Source organism: Kogia breviceps, chromosome 5, assembly GCF_026419965.1.
Source record: "Kogia breviceps isolate mKogBre1 chromosome 5, mKogBre1 haplotype 1, whole genome shotgun sequence".
NCBI lineage: Eukaryota > Metazoa > Chordata > Mammalia > Artiodactyla > Physeteridae > Kogia > Kogia breviceps.
The window spans coordinates 135451761-135469314 of NC_081314.1; the positions used below are offsets into that span (position 1 = coordinate 135451761).

Here is a 17554-nt window from a genome sequence, read left to right on the forward strand (position 1 = left end):
AAGCATGTATATCTTTCTCACTATTATATCCCCAACACTGAACACCATTTCTGGCTGTTACATAATAAGAACTCCATGAACATATTTTGAAAAATTAATGAAGAGAAGGTGCTCAATGAAGATTCACTCAGATTATAATTTAATGTCTGAAGGAATACAGTTCTGAAACCTGAACATACCCAAGAATTGGCAAGGGTAGAGAGCTTAAGGAAAAAGAAATAATGATAACCATGCCTACATTTCAACTACCCCTTTGTGAAATAAGAACAAAATCATTAAGGAAGCCTCTTATTAACAGGCCACAAACTGAGTCAATTATTTTAAAATAACATTTGATTGCACACAGGAATGTTTTTGAAAGCTTTTACCAAGAAAAAGGGCACCGCTATTCATTGTCAACACAGAGTCCTGTTGCTAATTCTGAGGGACAAAGACAGGACATCCTCTAGGCCAACATTCACACAATTTTCCCCAGCAGTCAGCCTCCTTATTAACCTCACAATGTGTAGTAAATTAGTAAATGTCTGTGCAGTTCCAAATCTCCACGTGTAAGATAGTGTCATTTGTGAGTAGGTCTCTCATTTGTGAATAAAGCAACTCTGTGAGTTCTTTTCTCTTTGGGATGAGACACTAACTTGCACATTCTAGTTAACTGAGTGCTGAATTAGTAGGTATTTCAGCAAACAATTTTGATTTTGACTGGTGCTGAATTTTTAGAGGGAGTTACCTGGCTTAATACAATGGAATGACGTAGATGAGGACAGCTGGTCACTTTGCAATTGTTTTCATTCAACCTACTAAAAACTAAGTATTAATTTTGTAGACACTTGAATAATGATAATTATGTAGTCTATTTTGTAGAATTCTTGAGAAATAGGTAGAAATAATTACCTGATTTCTTGTGGTGACTGGATACTTTGCTGCTAAATGGTTTAACAACAATTTCCTGGTCTTGAAGTATACATGATTGCAGCTGCAGTGGTACCACCTAACCACCAGAGGGTGGAATATTAACATTTGCTGTGGAGAAGTGATTAAACATAAGGGTTTTACAGTCAGACTGTCAGCATTCTAAGCCGAGATCTACAATCATAAACTATAACCTTCCATTTCTGAGTTGGTTTCTTCGCTTTTAAAATTAAATTTATGAGTATCAACCCCATAAGTGTGTTTTAATGATTAGATGAGATGATATATTATATAAGATACTAGATTGCCTGCCACATATTGAGGGATAACTGAGTAGCAATTATTTGTGATCAGGTTAAGGCTCATCATGCAGATCAAGGTGGTGTTGTTATGGCAGCATCAATCTGGAACTGATATCATACTATAAGGTAAAGTTAAAAAGTCTCTTTTTTGTGTTTGAGATTATGTTGTTTGTGCCTGTAAATGTTGCACATTCCACCCTTTTAACGGTTGGATTGTGTTTATTGTTACCATTAAAGGTCTAGACAACCTGTCTCCATCTCTCAAGAGCTTGGCCCTTGGTAGCTATGAGGTTGAATGGTTTATATTGCTTTTATATTTGATTATGTGGCTATGTTGGACTTTAATCACTTGTTCAGCTGTATTAAAGTAAACAAAAATTCAAAAATTAGAGTTACCCTTCAGTAGTATGATTCACTTAAGTTCTTCCACAATTTATTTCCTCTCTCCTTGCCTTAGTTTTATGGCACCAAACAAACATGCCAAAGCACCTAAAGTTAATTGAAATCCATTCCTCTTTTCCGACCCTAGATACAGTGTCTAGCAATGCAATACTATGCTAAGAGTGAAAAAACCTGGCTTCTGGCCCTGTTGGTTCTGTTAATTCACTGCATGAATTTGCACATCACTCTGCCTCTCTGGATATCCTACAACATAATGAGTTTAAATGAGAAGATCTCCAAAGTGCTTTCCAGTTACCACATTCTATGATTTTCTAGCAGAATCTCAATATCTTAGAGTTGAAAAGGACATTAAATGGCATCTTGTCAAACCTACCTACTGAGTGAAAACCACACTTTCATTTAAGCCATATAATCTTTATTAAGAGTATTTATGAAAAATTTTAAAGGACAGACAAAAGGTTGATGTTTGTAGACAATTAGATGCCCTGCTTGCTGGTAGAAATCCACAACTGTAAATTAATAGTTCTATTGTATTTGAGAATAACTCCAAGAATAAATAAAAAGTATGTTTCTCTGGCCAAGAACACATTGGTCTACCTCAAAAAAGTGTGCTGAGTGGAATGTCCAACTTCCTTTAGATATAACATTCTGTAAAATAAGTTGAGTACCATGTAACACTTCTCAGACACTGTAATGCACACACAAAAAATTTTAAGCTCTGGAATACTCAAAATTATGACATTATGACCATAATAATGATCCTATGTGGAATAGGGAAATAATCTCTTGCCAACTTTCTCTGTTTATAATGATAAATAGATTCTCTTAGAATGTGATAATAAAAGGATTCACATGTGACAACATTTCTTCTCTGAATCTATTTCTAAATAATTGTGCTTCTTGGAATAATCCTTGGTCACTGACAATTAGATTAAATCAGACTTTGATTCAAAGAGCCAAAAAGAAAAAAAAGAAAAAAATCAAGAAAACTTAGTGTCTATGTAGCCTTTAATGATGAGTAAGTTTTAAAAAAGAATGAACCATAGTATCTCAACCATCTAAGCATTAACTCCCATAATTTCCACCCCTTTGTTCATATGTCATGGATGTGAAAGTGTCATGGCTTATTATAGTAATTATACAGTTGCTTTTGTTCCTTTCCCCAGATGCACTTATTCTGGTCTACTTCTGAGGTTAGCATTTGGTGAAGTTATTTTTCTGCCTTTGTGTGATCCAAAAATGTGAAGTTTTTTGAGTTCTTCCACTTCTACCATGGGTACCTGAAGCTGTGATAATATGCCATTGAGATGGTACTAAATAATTTTTTATGATAATGATGACCAGAGGATTGACGACATTGATGGCAAGTAGCTTAACTAGAGTTCAACCAGTAAAAATGAATGTATGTTTGATGTCACTGACGTAGTATGTATCCTGCAGACTGTCACCCTAGCTCCATTTTATTCATTCATTCATTCATTCAATTAACTTTTATTGAGTCTTTATTACTTGAAAGATTCTGTTAGATAAGATTCCATCATATTTTTTGAAAATATGACAAGGGCAAACAAACAGACAAAACAGTACTAATTAAACAAAATAATAATTTCAATGAAACATTAAAAATAGAGACTTTGTAATTAACAGAATATAAATATATATAATGCTGGCATTGTGTAGGGAATGATCAACTCTATTGATTTTGGAGTCTTTTTAAAAGAAGAGAGAGAAGAGATAGTATTTCCATGGGTTTTGAAGGTTAAGGGAGATGTGGCATTAATTCTAGAAGTACTAGACCATATAAGAGCTCAGATCTACACCATGTGTTCAAGGAAATGGGAGTAGTTAGCATTGATGGGGTACATGTTGGTGGAGTGTATGTATGCGGGGAGTGGTGAGAAGAGGACCTGGGAGAGGGCAGAGGTGGGCTGCAAATAGACTTTAACACTGTATTAGAGAGGCTTTATTGGGAAAGGGGTTATTTCAGGTTTTAAACGAGTGTCTCATTTAGGAAAACATTAGTTACAAGTAACAGAAATTGTAATTCAAAATGGCTTAAATCACAGGTCCACAACCTTTTTGGTACCAGGGACTGGTTTTGTGGAAGACAATTTTTCCATGGACTGGGGAGGGGGAATGGTTCAGGTGGTAATATGACTGACTGATGGGGACCAATGGGGAGCAGCAGATGAAACTTCACTCGCTCGCCCACCGCTCACCTCCTACTCTGTGGCCCGATTCCTAACAGGCCGTGGACCACTGCCGGTCCGCAGCCCAGGGGTTCGGGACCCCTGGCTTAAATAATAACATTTACTGTCTCATGTTTACCAAAGTCCAGAAATAAGATGGACGGGGCTCTGTTCCTCAGCATTTCTCTTGGTTTTTACCTTCTTTCATGTGATGGTTTAATTTTCAGGCCACATGCAAAATGGATGCAGCATTCCACATACGATATGACAAAATCCAGAGGAAGACATGGTTCCTTCACAAAACTTCACAAGGGAGTTCCCTGGTGGTGCAGTGGTTAAGAAACTGCCTGTCAATGCAGGGGACATGGATTCAATTCCTGGTCTGGGAAGATCCTACATGCTGCCGAGCAACTAAGCCCATGTGCCACAACTGCTGAGCCTGTATGCTACAACTACTGAAGCCCGTGTGTCTAGAGCTCATGTTCTCACAACAAGAGAAGCCACTGCAATGAGAAGCTCATGCACTGCAACAAAGACCCGACACAGTGAAAAAAAAAATAAAGCATTTAAAAAAAACCAAACGTATATACACTACCAAATGTAAAATAGATACCTAGTGGGAAGCAGCCACATAGCACAGGGAGATCAGCTCGGCGCTTTGTGACCACCTAGAGGTGTGGGATAGGGAGGGTGGGAGGGAGACGTAAGAGGGAGGAGATATGGGGATATATGTATACATATAGCTGATTCACTTTGTTATAAAGCAGAAACTAACACACCATTGTAAAGCAGTTATACTCCAATAAAGATGTTAAAAAATTAAAATAAAATAAAATAAAATAAAATCTTAAAAACTCCACAAGAACTTTACCATAAGCACTTCTCCAGATCACTCCTTTTTTCTCATTGGTTTAAGTCAGATCACATGCTCCATTCTGAACGATTCACTTTCAGTAGGGATTGGGGTGCCAGGTTCAATCCTGAAACCTGGGACATAGTCATGCTGATATAAAGAAATGATTGCAGGTAGTTAAGAAGAGATACACAAGCAAAATTCAGTTCTTGTGGGAAGAGGAGAGAGGAGAAAAACAACTATGAGGGCAATGAAAAATAGGCTACCCTCATACACTTACCTATTTTCTTTCCACTTACGTATTTTCAAATATAGATATATGCATTCCCCCAAACAAGAAAACTTAGTAAACTATCTAGTTATCATATCCAAATATAAGCCTATGATATCAAGGAGTCCTCCCTTTCAGCTATTTCCTACTCATGACACTGCCATGTTTCCAGAAGTTCTCGGGAGACTTCTATGAAAACAGCTGACCTTATACTGATCAAACAGAAGAAAGAGAATGATGCATCAACATTAAAAAATGACTCAGAAATTGTATTCCTTTTATTATAATAAAATGAATATGTGGTCAATTTCATCCATACTTAACATATTTGTTTCATTACACAGGTTACTGCAGTCAGTTAATATTGTAACCTCAGAATTCCGTTAGGGCTTTCATAAGTCTGTAAAAGGGTCTTATAAAAAGTATTTTGACAATTCCTTCATCTAAAACAGCCAAGCTAGTACTTGCTGAAGCATACTGCTGTCTCTGGAACTTTTATTCTTGGATCTGACCCATGACTAGTTTAAGCAAAGTAAGGTATCCTGATAAGGCTGAAATGACCACTCATAGAAGAGTTTAAGATAATCTCCTGCCCAAAGTCTGATTCCACGTGCCAAAAATTCCAGGGAACTAACTATGTATTGGCAGATAATTCTTCCAATCAGGGAATCTGCTCCATAAATTAAATACTTCTTTTTAGACAAATAACAGTAGATTTGGAATTCCCAACAGACATCTTTTTAAAAAAAATAATAGTAAGATTTATGAACTGATATCAGATTAAATGAGTTTATTTGAAAGGAAAAGAGACCTCTTGTACTATTTTTAACTAGAAAAGTAAGGGGGGAAATAGAAGAAAACAGAATGGATACTCTTTGAGATAAATTATTTTAATATTAATAGGATTTTTAAAAATTATCATTTGTCTAGGTAGTAGAATATAGACTCCAGCCAGATAATAGTTGAGATTAACTTTGAGGGCTATAACTGTGAAGTCACAGTCTAGAACCCTTAAGTTGATTGATCAGCAGTAGAAGCCAGATATACAGGTTGGTTGGTAACAAGAAGTCTGGCGGATCCTAGAAGCCACATATGTTGGGTGGCAAAATCTGGATCCATGGCTCAGGGAAGGGAAGCCACAGATTCCAGAGCCCAGGGGTCTGAAGCCATAGGATCCACAGCCTAGTGAGTAGCAACTTCTAGAGCCATAGCCCAGGCAGTAGCCTCTGCTGGACCCACAGCTCAGAAATTCAGTGTGAGTTGACTGACAAGGACTGCAGGGCATGGAGGTGCTTGGATGGTAGCAGAATGTCTGGCAAGGGCTGGACACCACACGGTACATCTGGCACCTGGTGGGCTCATCACAGGTCTCCTGACAGATACTGTAGAGAGATGAGTCCAGCTGGCAGGAGATGGAAGAGCTGAGGTCAGTGCTGTAGACCAGGTCGCTGGGGTGGAAGGAGCCTGGGTAGTGCAGATAGCCTCTAGGGGAGTGGGAGTAGAAGTTTCCAAAGCAGCAGTTGTAGGACATGTGGACAGGAGATGTGAGTTCAGCTGAGTTACTGTGAGAAGATGTTCTGATATCCTTAGCTTCTCCCAGCCCTGTTTATATATATATTCTCAGTCCACTGGATGTGATGCAGACCCTCCCTGTTCTTGTGCATGTCTTGTCGTGAAAATAGTTAATTCACCTAGGCTATAATTATAACTGAACACATTCCTGTGTTTTCTTAACTGCTGTTCAATTATTCTGCTTTATAGAAGCCACTCTGCTCCTCTCTTTTTTCTTTTTTCAGAAATTAGGTGTGGTTTGCGTTCAAAGATGTTGGACCTGATGCATAAAGATGGTGCCCTTGCTTCCTCACTGAGATTGGCTGATTTGGTGCCTGAGTGTGTAAATTGTTTCTCCTAATGGTCATCAGCACCTCCCTCTCAGATATTTATATATGTTTTATGGAGGCTTTACTATGTGTAAAACATTGCAGATTGTGGGATCATTTAATCCTTGCCACCACCTTATGAGATAGGAATTAGCACCGATTTAACAACCCAGGTGTGACTCCCTCCAAAGCCAGCAGGAAGAGCAATGCTGTGCTGAAGCTTAACCTTTCAGCTCCCAGAATCACGTGCACAGTGAATACCAAGGTGAGAAAAACATTTCAATGCGATAACATTTGCATTTTGTCAGATGTGCCTACCTATACATTCTTACCTCTTTTATGGAAAACCAAACACAGCCACCAGATTCTTAATGCTTTCAGTTATTTTTTTTAACATTCAAAGTTACCATGGAGATGGTTATTTCAAGCTCTTCTTCTATTTGTCCTCTCATTTAGCTTATCATCATTAAGCAACTCATGTTTGATCCTGCATGGAGTTATTGAATTCCTTTTCCACGTGACGCAGAGATTCTTTGGCAAACACACAGACTATCACTGAGAATAACTGCTAAAAAGTAGTATACCTTGAGTGAGTTGACTGCCGATGAAATACATTTGCAACAACTTGAATTTTAATAGTGTGCTAACCTTTGCCAACTCAGTTGGGAGTGAGAAATGAGACACCTTAGAGAGTGATTCATTTCACTCCCTGCTGAGCTTCTCTTTGTGTTCACCGTTCTAGAAAGACAAAGCAGCAAAAAACGTACCTTCATATTAAGTAGTTAAAATTAACCTTACCCCTATAAAAAAATCAATGATAGAAAAGTCTTAGAATTAGAAATGTCTTTTTTTTTCACTTATTGTAATATCCAACTGCTGCCTTAAAGCATCTTTTAGAAATGGGAAAGCAAAAACCTATTTATGTAATTTGATCTTTTCTCTTTGCTTCCCGGTGATTCTTTTCTCTAATCTTTACATCATCTGCTTATCTGGCAAGAATGGAATAGTCTGCCCATTGTCTTACTTGCAAATTTCTACCAGATATCTCCCTCGCTTCCCCAAATCCTTCTCATCCCTCAAAGCCAAAATCAAATTCCTCATGTCTGACAGGTGTTCATCTCAACTGTTTAAACTCTTCTGCAATAAGGAACTTAGTATCTTATTAGCTATCCATTTGGGTGAACAAACATACACACACACACGCACACGCACACGCACACGGAGGAATTGGAAGAGATGTCTTTTGAAATGGATTGTGCAGACTGAGTAAGATTTCAGTCGTTTGAACTCGCAGGACAGTCACATACATTGTAAGAGTGGAGTACCCAGAAGTTCCTCAGGATCAGCAACAGGGTTTTATTTTCTTTGATCAAGTATCTGGCACACAGTGAGTGCTCCAAATTATTTATGAAATGAAGGAATATATGAAATCATTAACTTTTTATTTTTACATTCATCTAAAATAAGTGTTGCACACTAATTTTCTTTTAAAACTTACCTTGAATACAACATTAAGTGAATATAAATATCTCTTTCATAATTAAATATAATCCCCAAATTAATCATAACCAGGTTAGTGCTTAAGGTGACCCTAGGTCTCTGCCCCTCACCTCCAGACCAAGCAAAATTACCTTGGTGGCCTGGATCAATCATTTCTTTCTCTGTCCAACAGCTTCAACCCCATCCATTCTAATGGTTCTGTTTTCTCAGACTTACGGACATAGCTAACCATCTTCAACCCAAAAGTTTTAGTGTCATTTTCTCCATGATTATGTAGCTCTTCTTGTTTTTAAAGACAAAATTCTCTAAAGATTTGTGTGATCAGTTTGTCAACTATCTAAATTCTTATTGTCTTTTCAATAACCATGTTGTTTTTCTCTGGTTGAACTCTCTTCTGAAATTTCACTGGTATGGTCAGCAGTGACCTTTATGCTGCTAAATGTGGACGTTTGGGGGATGATCCTATGCAAATGTTTAACCACATTTAACACAGTTAACTGTGTCCCTGATCTTGAAGTATGTTCATCTATCAATTTCTGTGAACATCACACTCCTGATTTTCTATCTAACTTCCACCAAATTCAATTTACCATTAGTTGGCTTCCGGTATATGTTTTTTGAGGCTTCCTGCCGATCTCACCACTTATTCTCTCTGTAAGGGAGGTAGCTCCCATTCATGACTTGAAATACTGTCCATATTGTGTCATTCAAATGTATATTTCCAGTACACACCTCCTTTTATTAAAATTCTAGACCCAGATATCCAATTACCAGCCATTTCCATTTAGAGATTTTATAAGGCTGTCAAAATTGTATGTGTATAAAAATGAAATTTTATTCTTCCCTAGGGAGAAAAAAAAAATGTTTTTTCTCAACTGAGTAAGCAGCATATCAAACCACATAGTAGTTTAACTCAGAAATCTTGTAATCCTCTTAATATATGCAATCCACTCTAAATATGACCCATTCTATCTTCTAAACTTATCATAAATCTCCCCAGTCCTCTTACTGTCTTCCTTCCAGTCTAGGGTTTCACAACCTTGTCATCACTGACATTTTGAACTGGGCATTACTTTGTTGTGGAGAGTATCCTGTTCATTGTTAGATATTTGGCAGTGTCCCTGGCTCTATCCACTAGGTGCCAGTAGCACGTCACACACAAACACACACACACACACACACACACACACACACACACACACAAATTATGCCAATTAACAATGTCTTCAAAAATTGCTTGAGGGCTAAAGCAGTTCTGGTGGAGAACCACTGTTCTAGTTCAAGGTAGTAGCCTGTCTTGGTGGGACTACTGAAAATGTTCAACATGGCCTATTTCATTTTCAAAAAAATGTCTCCTCCAATCTTTTCTATCTGTGTCTGATCAATCTTCTTAAAACAAAAATCAGGTCCTGTCACCGTCCTGATTAAAACTTTCCCATTGCATTCTAATACACGTTTGATACACACAAATCCTCTGCATGGTATGTAAGGTTGCATGACCGTGTCTCTAACCTCATCTTCACACCATACCCTTTCCCTCTCTCCCAAACACACTGCCTCTGTTCCATAATTAACATAGCTCAAGCTTTGTCCTACCACAAGGACATGCTGTTTCCTGTGCTCTGAATGTTCTTTCTTCATCTGGATAATTAAGATAATTAAGCCTTTCCTTACTTCCTAACCACCATATCCCAGAATAAATTAGGTTCTCCTGTTATGATAGCTATCATCCCTGTAATTAATTTTATTATTTTTATAACATATTTATTTTTTAGACTGTCTTCTAGGCTAGAGCAGTGCAACCTAAGCAAACCAGTCTATGGGAGTCAGTTACCATCTGCCATGAGACAAATAATGTATGTCAAGTAAATGAGTGCATCGCTTCCTTCATTAAGAATTCCTGCATGATTAAAAGATGTCAGCTTAACTAAATCATAGGTTTGATAACACCATTGATTCACCTGGTCTATGACCCTTCTTAAGTGACACATCTCTGACTGTAGTCTCTTGAGAGAGACAAAAAATATACTCTTTGCTGTTCAACAGTGAATCCTCAGCTCAAGAATAATCAAAGTTACATAGTTGTTTCTCAACAAATACTTATAAATTAGGGAATTGATGGGATTATCATCAACTATCTTCTATCTTATCCTGTCTCTCTCCCTCCAAACTTTTGTTTGATCTACATATCCCTTTGGATCTTTCACAAAAACATTAAACCCAGCAGAGGCTCAACTGCTCTCCTAAGCCATCTCCTAAATTAGAAGAACTTCTAATTCTTTTGCACACTATTATAGTTACAGTAACCCATCTATGCAGTTCTTGGGATATATCCATGACCTCCCTTTTCGTCACTTCCCATATCTGATCTTGGATAAGCCTACCTTGCTATTTTTTTAATCTCCAAAAATGGTAAAAGCCTTTGTTTTTGTATCTGGCCATAACTCAACTATTTGTCTGTTATTACAGGTGGTCTCCAGAGCATCTGGTCTTGCCTATCTCAACTCTATTTCCTATGCATTTATCACAATGTTTTTTTTTTCTAAAGTCTATGTTGGTCTTTTCAAACTCGAATTCAATTCCCTAAGTCTTTAATACAAATCATCTTATGATCTGACCCACAATTAGTTCATACCTAGTGTCTCTGTGCCCTAATTTTATCTTCAAAAGATACTAGATTGCTTCCACTCAGCTTAAGACTAAAGGCAAAGGAGTCAGTCAGGCAAGAGGATCTTTTGTCAAGAAACTCAGCCTCAGCGATGAGTGTTAGAAGAGAGAAGATGAAAGGCTGGGCTGGAGACAGACAGGAGCCAGATGACAAGGGGCTCTGGACATTCTTCAAAAGTCCAAAACACTTTGAAAATCAAAAACAACCTTTAGAACTAATTTGGTGGTGAAAGAAGGCATTCTCTCTCCTCTGGATAGAATGACATGATCAAACTAATGGAAACTATGCATATACTTTTTTCTTCCTCTTTTTAGTGTGGATATATTGTGCCTCAGAAATAAACAAATATGTTTGATTATAGGGTTTTTTCCCAGATACTACCTGGGTTATTATATTATATACAGTTTACACATTCTATTATCATTCTGAAGTCTGAAAAGACTGGAGTCCAAAACTCATCTGTCCCCTTTGGCTTGGACAAGGGAATGCGGATCTGTAACAATGAGAAGCCACTGATAGGTTATAAATATGGACATAATTAGATCAAATTTGCCTCCTACAGAGATGACTCTGTCTGCAGTGGGAAGAATGGATTGGAGGGTCACATAAGAGTATGAGTGGGCCCCCGGCCAGGTTCAGACCCTGGCAGTGTGATTCAATAGCTTATATTCTTAACTACAGTGCTTGACTGCCTCCCATAAAGATGGTTATTAAAGCTCCACAACATGTTATATGAGATGAGAAGAGGGCCTCGGATGGCACCCTGAGAAAACCGTACATTTAAGGAATTGGCAAAGTAAGAGGAGCCTACAAAAGACTGCGAAAGAATAGCCAGTAAAATTTAAAGAAAATTGGGAGTGTAACAAAATCCAGGTAAAAATGCATTATAAATAAACCAAAGCAGTCAAAAGTATCCAGTGTTGGAGGGAGGTCAAGTTAGATGGTCCTCCTAGATTTTAAGCATGTCACTATCAAATATTATATATCTATATGTGTATCTATATCTATCATTTTGTTTTGCTTTGTTTTGTAATTTAATATGGTAATGACCACAGTTTCAATAGTGCCCAGTACATTGTAGAAGCTAAAAAATAAACCCTTGTTAAACTAAACCATCTTGTCCAACTTTCTCAATGTACTAACATGGAATTTGAAAGCTAGAGAGAGTCACTTCAAGTCAATTCAGCAAGCACACATTAGAGCACAAAGCACTGTTGTGGGTCGTGAGGATGATAATGGGACCAAGAAAGGGCCCTATCCAAAAAGGCATGCCTTCATCTGATTCTGGAAAATGAGAAGTATGTTAAGAGAAGATAGGTGACTTTAAAATGTGTTACATGCAGCTAAATCTAATCACTTTTGTTCTTCTTAAAGACTCCTCAGCTACTAAATAAAGCTGAATAGAATCTTATGCCCTTTGCATTTACACATGTTGTGAATTATTCTGAATCTTATGTTTTACATAGGAAATAATAATTCTCTAATTAGAAGTCATTTTAGACTATAATATTTTTCTACTTATACAAATGGTTTGTCTTAACTCTGGTTTTACAGATTGCTTTTTATAAAATCAATGACCAAAGTTATCCAAGTAGTAATTTTTCCAAGTAGTTAAAAAAAATGCAACCCCAGTCAGCCAAAAACTCTTTAAAAAATTCAAGAAAAAATGAATGTGTTTGAATTCCATGAAAGTTTATTCAATAACAACATTTCTGTCACATTGCAGGAGAACAAGAACATGTGAAATAACCTCATGATTTCTCTTATGTATAACTTCTTTTAATATCTAACATATAAAACTCTGAGGTGGTTTCCCAAGTTTGACTACTCTGATTGAGTAATGATGACAGAACATGTATCTCTGAGAGAAACTAAGAACTTGGTGGTCAGTCCATCTTGAAGTGGGGATTGTGCTAAATGAATAAAACAGAAAACAGCATTTCATGTAGGAGCGTGAAGAGACATTAAACTGCTTTACAGAAGCCAGGCTTCTAGGCTGATCTGTATTAAGTTGGCAGGACATCCCTAGTAAGAAAGTAGTTTACATGGCAGAACCCGGGAAGATAATTCAGGTTTGGGGAATCAGAGGATGGACAATTTAAAGACTGGGAGCCTTTGAATTCATAGTGTCTGGAAAACAGATGATTACTGGCTGCTGATGGGCTTCTAGCAGCTCTCTTGAGAGTCATTAGACAGAAACTTTCCTTGGAGGAGACCGGGAGAACAGATGTCAGTGAGTAGACAAAGTGGCTGAGGTAAGACGGGCCACAGGACAAGACTGGGTAGACCAGGAATTCTCTAAGAGAAAAGGTGGTGCATAAAAGACAATGATATCATTGCCTGATCATGATACTCTGTAAGAATCCAATGTTTTATGGAAAAATAATTCTGTTTGGCTCTCTTTACCAGCTGGATGAATATGGAATGCCTCATCTAAGTGGACTTAAATTATATTAGAAAAGAAGATGGCAATTTTAGCCCAAATACTTTTAAGAAGTAATCTACTGTCAAATTTATAGCATGTAATTTTTTTTTTTTTTCCAGTACATGGGCCTCTCACTGCTGTGACCTCTCCCGTTGCAGAGCACAGGCTCCCGACGCGCAGACTCAGCGGCCACGGCTCACGGGCCCAGCCGCTCCGCGGCATGTGGGATCTTCCCGGACCGGTGCACGAACCCGCGTCCCCTGCATCAGCAGGCGGACTCTCAACCACTGCGCCACCAGGAAAGCCCTATAGCATGTAAATTTTTAATGGCCCCTTAGGGGTTGTGTTTATAAGCAGTAAAGCAAATACCAAATTATTTTCTTCAAGCACGTTGAAAATTGCTGAACAAATTTAAAAATTCCAAAGCAATGTTTCAGATAGTCTCATTTCTGTATTATATGAGGGTGGGCATTACACCTAAAGATCCTTGATTAACCTAACTATAGGAATTTGGTGGCTTGAGGGTAGACAGACACTAGTGAAGACCAAGAGTTAAAGGCACAGAGATAAGATTGCCCAGGAAAATCACAGTATAAAAGAAACATTAAATAAATAAATAAACAAATAAAGCATTAAGAAAATGCTAAATTAGGTTACACCCAAGGTAAAAAATTAGATAAAGAAAATGGATTAAAACATATTTATTTGCATGTTTATGAGTTTTGGGAGGGAATGGAGTATACTGTTGTGTACTTTATTGTGTACTTAAAATGTTTAGGAATTGAGAGCATAAATATTTGGTTTGGGGCCAAATGAAAGATATGAAGTTTATGGCTCACCAGAGATTTAGGTCAAGGGAGCCATACGCATTTATTTTTTTGGACATAAGTTACATACATTTATAGTGTAATAATAGGTAACATTTATAGAGTGGTTTCTGTATTCAAGGAACTCTTCTAGTTGCTTCACATATCTTATCATTTGCTCCTCATTGTAATCTAGTGATATAAATACTATCATCATTCTATTTTACATTTAAGGAAATTGCATTTTTGAGAGGTTCCACAATATGTAAAAGCAAATAGCCAATAACTGTTAGAATCAAGGGATTCAAATATACATAGTGTTTCTTCTTAAACCGAGTTTAAATGAGTTCACTCTCAAAGCAGACAAACTGATGTCCAACTGAAAAAAAATTATTATCGAAATGCTTACATATTCTAAGGACTCACTCTGAAGCATGAAAACTCGGAGATTCTCTAGGTGGGGAAACCAAAGTGGGGACCCAGACTGAGGCATCGTGAGGATCAAGTGATCTCGTTATCTGGAGGGTGGCAAGGGAGCACGGGCCCAGATTGGGATGTCAGTTGGTTAATAGACAGGACAGCACCGATTCCTTTGTCTTATTAATGGGCTTGGTCCCTCGTGACTCTGTACCTAATATCAGATGAGCTATCCTAGTTGCAGTTGCCTTTTGAGAAGAAGGAGTCACTGCTAATAAACACGTTATGACTTACCAAAGAGGCTATTCAGGAGCCATGTGCATAACAACAGGCAGGCATTCTTTGGACAGTATCAATTCTACATTGTTTCAGCAGGTTGAAGGCAATGGGCCTTCATTCTCTACTCATATTGGCAAGACTTCAAAGTTCAAGAAGCAATGATAATAACTCATGGTATTCGTTTGTTTTGAACTTCAAGACCATTACTAAGCAATTTTCCGTTTGGCATCCCCAAGAGAAGCATGATAGAGACATGACAGGTACTGTTACCCCCAAGAATAGGATCTGGTGGGCTAATGTGTGGAGCTTTGTTTCCAAAGTCATGTTTTTCTGACTTCAGTGTCTCTCATCATATGCTACAGTGATTTATAGAGATTTATCCAAAGTAGTGTCTCAACTGGTAAGGACCCTTTTAAGGAAGGTTTGAATATTTTTTGCCTGTTTTGCTCTCACCCAACATAGCAATCAGTGAAGCTTTAGGCAAGAAAATATATCAAACGAGTTACAAGTAAACTTTGGAACACACATTTATTTTTCTCCATATTTGAAAAAGCAGTAGATGTTTTGCTCATGCTTGAAATAGAGATGCCCTTTGCATACATTTTGAAATCTCAGTAATGCAGACCAAAGCCTATTGCATGCTCTTCCTGCTTGCTAAAAGGAGATTAATATGTTAACACTAATTGCCAAATATATGATAATCACATCATATATCAAGGGAAATGGGCTCATATGAACAAAGATGTCTGAGGCACAATACCTCCCATAAATTCAAAATCTAAACACTCCTACTCTTCATTACATAATTCTCATATATATTCCTCATAACAGCTCTATTAATTAAGTAGCATTATTTTCACTTTTCAGGAAAAAAAGCATATTGATATGTTAAGTAATGTGTAAGAAATTATTTTGATAAAAACTTTATAAAGCCAGAAAATGAGAGCAAATCTCTCTGTCTTCAGATATTTCATTACCCAAGCCTACCTACTGTTTGTTAAGCCACAATATAAAGCTGGCAAATGCTGAGGACCAAATGCATGACACAGACGAGTCGAAGTTTTATTACTAAGCTCTTAAACACTTAAAAATAGGATTAAAATGGAGAAAAAGAGGATAATATCCTAGGCAAAGTGTTAAACCACATGACAAAAGGTGTTGGGTAGGAAAGTAAAGGCAAGCCATTTTAGAATTCACACCACGTTCTTGTCTAGAATTTGAAAATGAAAAACTTGCTGGGTAGAATTCCATCTTATGACTTCAAAAAAGACAGGCTTGCTGCACAAAGCATTCCTCCCCACATGTCAACAATCGATTAAGAGAACATTTCCACATCACTATCCCAGAATGAAGTTTGTAGCTCCAGAGGATGTGCTAAATGTGGTTTGACTGTTTTTCTTGCTTTACCTCGTGCAATAATAGACCGTGAAAAATCACCCTAAAATTGTTGAAGCAAAAGCATTTTTCAAATTTGGTTTATAAGCTGGAGAAGATGAACAATCAATGACACCGTTTCACCTTGCAATATCCAATATTCATCCACAGAAAGTGTAGTCCCCTGGAATCAATTTTATGGTCAAGACATTAACCTCTGTGGTCATTTGCCCATCAGGAAGAGTAAGCTGTTAAAATCACAGAATCAGCCACTATTCACTTCTTTTTATGATTATGAGTGTGATAACAGCTTCCCCTTCAATTACGTGACTGGGATTATTTTTCTGGTAAAGTACCAAAAGGAGTGTGTATTTCAAAAACAAATTTAGTTATTATCTCTTGGCAGAAATTCCCTGAAATAAGAGAAATAACTCATTACCTGGAGTTTGGATTTTGATTAAAATTAATTTTTACTAAAAATTACAATATTATCTGGATGAAAAAACTTAGGAAATCTCATGCTATGTCTCTGCCAACTTCACCATGGAGAAGAGAGGGAAGGAAACACTAATTCTCCCCTCTTCATTTGGAAATTCACAATATGCTTAAGCATAATTAAAAACTCTGAAAGGGGAAGAAAGCAAACCTGATTAACTTGGTTAGTCCAATATTCGTGTATAAATGCAAACACTGTATCTCATCTACTAATATCCCTTAAGAACAGTGTTCCAAGAAATAAACATTGGCAAGTGGGGCTTTAGTCATTTGGGATTGATGGGAGTGGAAAGATTTGACTGATTCCATCAGGAAACAAAATAGAGATTCATGGGGTAATCTTACAAATTCTGAAATAGACACGAATGGAACATGGAAGAAAAGAAAAACTCTGGGCAATGTCTAATCCTTTCACTTTATTGCCAAGGCCCACATTCACCCTTAGCAGATTAGGAGCTCCCATACATCAGTGATAACTACATCTTGTCACTTTAACTGACAGACTTTAGTGTGCCTATATGAATCTTCCAGAAACATCCATTACACAACTTATAACACATTTTACCAATCAATAGCCTACTTATGTTCTCAACATATGGTGAACTTTCATCAAAATTTTTTTTAATACTTATAAGTTTACAGAAATTTGCAAAAATAGTTCATAGAATCCCTTTAACCTTCACCCTGCTTCCCCCAAAAGTGACATCTTATCCAACTGTACTACAGTACCCAAACCGGGAAATTGACATCACTGCAATACTGTTAGCTAGATTACAGATCTCAT

The 17554-nt window shown here is 37.3% G+C and overlaps 1 protein-coding gene across 1 annotated transcript; it reads right to left on the reverse strand.

Annotated features, from left to right (window-relative positions):
- Positions 1-5950: 5950 nt before the first annotated feature.
- LOC131756910 (keratin-associated protein 13-1-like) lies at positions 5951-6481 on the reverse strand. The gene has a single exon (XM_059063970.1). It carries the CDS (start codon positions 6455-6457, stop codon positions 5951-5953), a length of 507 nt encoding a protein of 168 aa, XP_058919953.1. The 5' UTR covers positions 6458-6481.
- Positions 6482-17554: the final 11073 nt, after the last annotated feature.

Coding starts and splice junctions, on each gene's coding strand:
- LOC131756910 (XM_059063970.1), bottom strand. CDS start 6,457: ATGTCCTACAACTGCTGCTTTGGAAACTTCTACTCCCACTCCCCTAGA.